We start from the raw sequence: 4,509 nt of genomic DNA, 5'->3' as shown, positions 1-4,509 counted from the left end.
TTATATAATAATTTATATATATATATATATATTTTAGAATCATATGCGAATAAAATCGAAATTACGAAACTCGAGATTTATTTTTCAATTTGTTGAGTTAAAAATGTTCTTTGGAATCGAGTTAAGATTCTGAAAAGTTTCACGAATTGCAAACAATATATTTGGGTATACGTAATTTTAGAAATCGTTTTTAAATACGTGATTGTTGTTTCAGTAAGAATTCGAATATTCTATTGCACGATAAAATGACAATTTTAAAGTTTCTATCAAAAATCAATTCTGAATGGAACCTCGTATTCCAAATGAAATATTATCGAGAACGTGGATCAAACGGATATCCAAATATATTTATTTGTCGATGATTTTTTCAGAATTTCGATCTGATCCGAGGCTCGGTAATATCCGTAATTTTAGATTCCCGCATAACTATAAATGAATATATTAGAAAAAAAATCATATTTATGTATATTCTTTTTTAAAATATAAACCGTATATGTGCATTTATTTTTTTATTTTCTTTTTTTTTGCTTTTGTAATTTTTTTTTAATAATTTTTCTTTTTTTTTTTTATATATATACAAAATCCTTTTTCAAGAAATTAAAAGTAAACACACTTTCTAACTCGTTAACTTTATAAAATTATAGAACACGAGACAAAATACGATGATATTTAGAAAGATAAATGAAAAATGATATATTTACCAATTAATGGAAAAATCGATTTGGGTTATTGGGTTGAAAACAAAGTTCGTAGGGTGTTTTCCATTCGTCGTTAGTTGGAAAACTCTACGAAATTTTATTTTGACTCTATCAGGTACAATTATATACATATGTATATGTTAATAATTAATAAATAAATATGTATATTCTGAAACACTTATATATAGAAAGATTTCTCATATAAGTATCGTATATATACATTTATTTCAATTTTGATTTCATCTTTCTACGTTCACGTTTTCTTAAAAATTTCATATAGTCTACTTAAAAATGATTCAACTTAAAACTAACAATGAACTTTACTTACAAATTTTTGGTCGCAACTAATATTTAATTATAAACATTATCTATATATATATATTTATCAAGGACATATAGATAAATACATGTATACATACATATACATATACATATATTTGTGCATATATACATATACATATTTTTTTAGTAAATAAAATCATTAATACTACGATAATTATTCACATTTTAAAAAATAATTTTTTAACCCTTTCGTTAACAACAACCCATATACGAGTCGTGTCCATGCAACGATACGTATTTACGAACAAATTTTTTATATAGAATTCTACTAAAGCATTTAGTAACTAAAGGGTTAAGAACAATAAATTGGATTTAAAAAAAAATCATTTGATTTATTTCAATGATTTATAAATTATATTGAAATTCTAAAATACTATTACTTAAAATTTCTAATTATAGATGAAATTTATTCTCTAAATGTAATGGGTCGATTAAATAAATAATGATGAATCGTCGTAAATGGTGTGTGAGAGAAAATATATATATGTATATATATATATACATATATATGACTTCTTAATTATTAATACTAAAAATAATATAACCGGTTGTAGTCATTTATTCGATACAAGGATGGAAAGATCGGATTGCTTGGCCCCCCTAATCCAAAACAGAAGAATGAAAATGATTGAATTATTTGCTAATACTGACAAATGACGTTTTATCTAACTTAAAAAGTAATATGTTGAACAAAAAAAAAAACAAGTAAAAAAAAAAAGAACGCGAGCATGAGTGTTTCAGCTATAAAGTGCAGCAGAAAGAGAGAGAGAGAGAGAGAGAAGAATAATTAACGAAATTCATCGATAAGCAAGTAATTGTGACGAATTAGGCGTATGATGAGTTTGATGTTTTTGAGTAGAAGTACAATCGCAATCATTGGACGCTTCGGAATCGACTGGGCTTAATTTAGATAAAATCGGCGTTCGATAAGGACTACCTGTGAGGCCGTTGGTTAAGTCGCTGGCTGAATTAGGCGTAGTTGTTGTTCTAAGAAGAGCTGATTCTGCACTAATCACCGGTGTCCGATAGGTGGTTGGGTCGATTGGATTAGTCGGGGCGCCGTTTTGAAAGGCGGTGCTACCGACACTAGGAACGCCCAACGGGGCTAAGTGGAGGGGAGGTAAAAGAGAGTGGTGGGGGGATATTAAATGTGAGTGAGCAGTCGGATAGGAACCTGCCGCAGTCCGTGGCTGCGGCCTGTGGAGGGAGGATGTCGTAGTGGTGGGGGAACAAACTGAATTTGGATAGGGGGAATACCGTGCAGCGTAATACGCCGCTGCCGCCGCAGCTGGATAGGGTGGCGTTAAATGCGTTGTTCCATACGCTGATGGTGGTGGTGGTAAAGTTCCCGTAGCTGCTGCAAATAAGGTTGCCGCTATTGCCGGATCATACATGGCGTATGGCCATGCCATTGCTATACGTTGACGTTTGTCTTTCATTCTACGATTTTGGAACCACACCTGAAATCATAATAAAATATATCCTTAACAATTATACTTCCTTTCTTGGTTACTTTCTTGCTTGCTTGCTTGCTTTCTTTCTTTAATCTTTCAATGAACGTTGTCGAGAGTCAAAGCGGCTAACATTTTCGTTATTTAGCACCTCGATCATTTCCATTCACATATACTTTATTGCCTCTGTAAAGGCGCGAGTATCAAAATAATAAAAATTAAAAGATCCGTTAAAGCCAAAGGAAGACCCGTAGATAGTCGCTAACGAAGATACTTAGCACCTCCGACCGCAATGAGCGGGCTTGGCGTGCTTCCAAGATCACAGGAAAATCATCCAAGAGAAAAACGGAGAATGGTAGTGTGCTACTGTTAACTTATTCCTTTCCGGTGATCGTCGACCCCTTCTTCTTCTTCTTACCGAATAAAATCCTCCTATCTAACCGGTTTTCATTTATCACCAATAACATCTTTATCCTAATCGATGGAATTTAATATGTTACCTCCCTAACACTTGCTCGGGTCGTTCAAATTTCTTGCTCTAATTTCTATACCATCCCCTATTAGATTATTTTTTTGCGATTGAATTATTAAAGTATATCTATTTTTCAAAAAAACTCTCATGTTAATTTATTCTGTTTTTTTTTCTAATCTCGGTGAGAAGTTTGTTAGATACTTTTTTTTTTATCGAGGAAACCTTTCTTCTTTTTTTTTTTTTTATAATTTTTCTTCTATCGCGTCTATCTAATTTCTTAGTAAGCCTATTTATGATATCAATTATTATACAATTCTCGTGTTTATATCATCTAATATTCTTACTTATATTATGAATTATAGCAACTTGTCAATAAGATTTTCTCTCGGTATTATAAGAAATCTCAAATTGGTGTACATTGAAATTTACTAATATATAACAAGTGGATACACACAATCGATATCGAAACACAATCGATATTACTGAGTATAAACTATCGTGTTTATAAATAAACATTATCTTTGAATTCCAAAGCTACGTTGTGTTCAATTTCTAAATGGTCTCGTATCAAATTAACACTTCAATCAGACATCATTACATTTCACAAATGTATTATTTAACAAACGTCGTTTATATTTACGTAAATAATAATTTATTTAATGAATATTACACCTGGTTGGTTTTGTTGTAACCAATATTATATATAATTAGGTAAAATATAAAAAATTTGTGCTATTTTAAATATTTTTAGATTATTATTATCATTATTATTATGTAATGGGGTGCATACCTTGATGGTTGACTCTGGCAATTGCAACTGCGCCGCTAACTCGCATCTACGAGGCCTACTGACGTAATTTTCACGGTGGAATTCTTTTTCCAACCGAGATAATTGTTCTCTAGTGAAAGCCGTTCTGTACCTTCGGATATTTTGATCCATAGAACTTAATGGTTGCTGAGAATACTGTTGATCACTTGGCGAAGTTCCTAAACATAAAATTATAATGATTAATTATCGAATTTATTTAAGAACATTTTCAAATATCATTCTAACCGACGATATGCAATTCTCATTTAAAAAGTAATAAATTAACAATTACATTAACAAAATATTTGTGTCTATTTTTATTGCAATTGCTATGATTGTTTCCTTCCTCAAGAAGAAAGATCATTCGATCTACTTTTTTTCTAATTGACAAATCAGAACGTGCAGTAATTCAAAGTTACTATATCAAAAAAAAAACAAAAAATAATTTTCGATGAAAGAAGTGATAAAAAAATATAACAAAAAGAAGTGATTTAGTTTAGATCATAGGAAACCTTTCGTGTTTCATAGAACGTTTTTATTTTATCATTTTTTTTATTTATTCTTTTTTTCTTTTTTTATTGTTTTATTCGAAACCGGAGAGTCACGAAGTCGTCAATACTTTTCTTTTTTTTTTTTTTTTTTTTTGTCCACACAGAATAAAGATATAAATTTGTCAAAAGTAATAAAAGATTGCGAAAAAGAAAATAGGTAATAAACGATGGACCCTTAAAAATACTT

General features: G+C 30.1%; 1 protein-coding gene across 1 annotated transcript in view; it reads right to left on the bottom strand.

The window, feature by feature from the left end:
* Positions 1-1,837: 1,837 nt before the first annotated feature.
* The window catches only part of LOC106793921 (homeobox even-skipped homolog protein 2-like), a 3,787-nt gene continuing 1,115 nt past the window's right edge, over positions 1,838-4,509 (bottom strand). The window contains exons 2-4 of the mRNA XM_014761213.1: positions 3,754-3,950; positions 2,084-2,500; positions 1,838-1,987 (exon numbers count right to left, since the gene is read on the bottom strand). Coding sequence (XP_014616699.1) covers positions 1,838-1,987; positions 2,084-2,500; positions 3,754-3,950 — 764 coding nt within the window. The remainder of the gene's footprint in view (positions 1,988-2,083; positions 2,501-3,753; positions 3,951-4,509) is intronic.

The sequence above is a fragment of the Polistes canadensis genome, unplaced genomic scaffold, assembly GCF_001313835.1.
Source record: "Polistes canadensis isolate GaletaPanama2010 unplaced genomic scaffold, ASM131383v1 scaffold_21, whole genome shotgun sequence".
Lineage (NCBI taxonomy): Eukaryota > Metazoa > Arthropoda > Insecta > Hymenoptera > Vespidae > Polistes > Polistes canadensis.
Note: the sequence above shows the minus strand (reverse complement) of the source record. Positions and strands in the feature narration are given on the sequence as shown.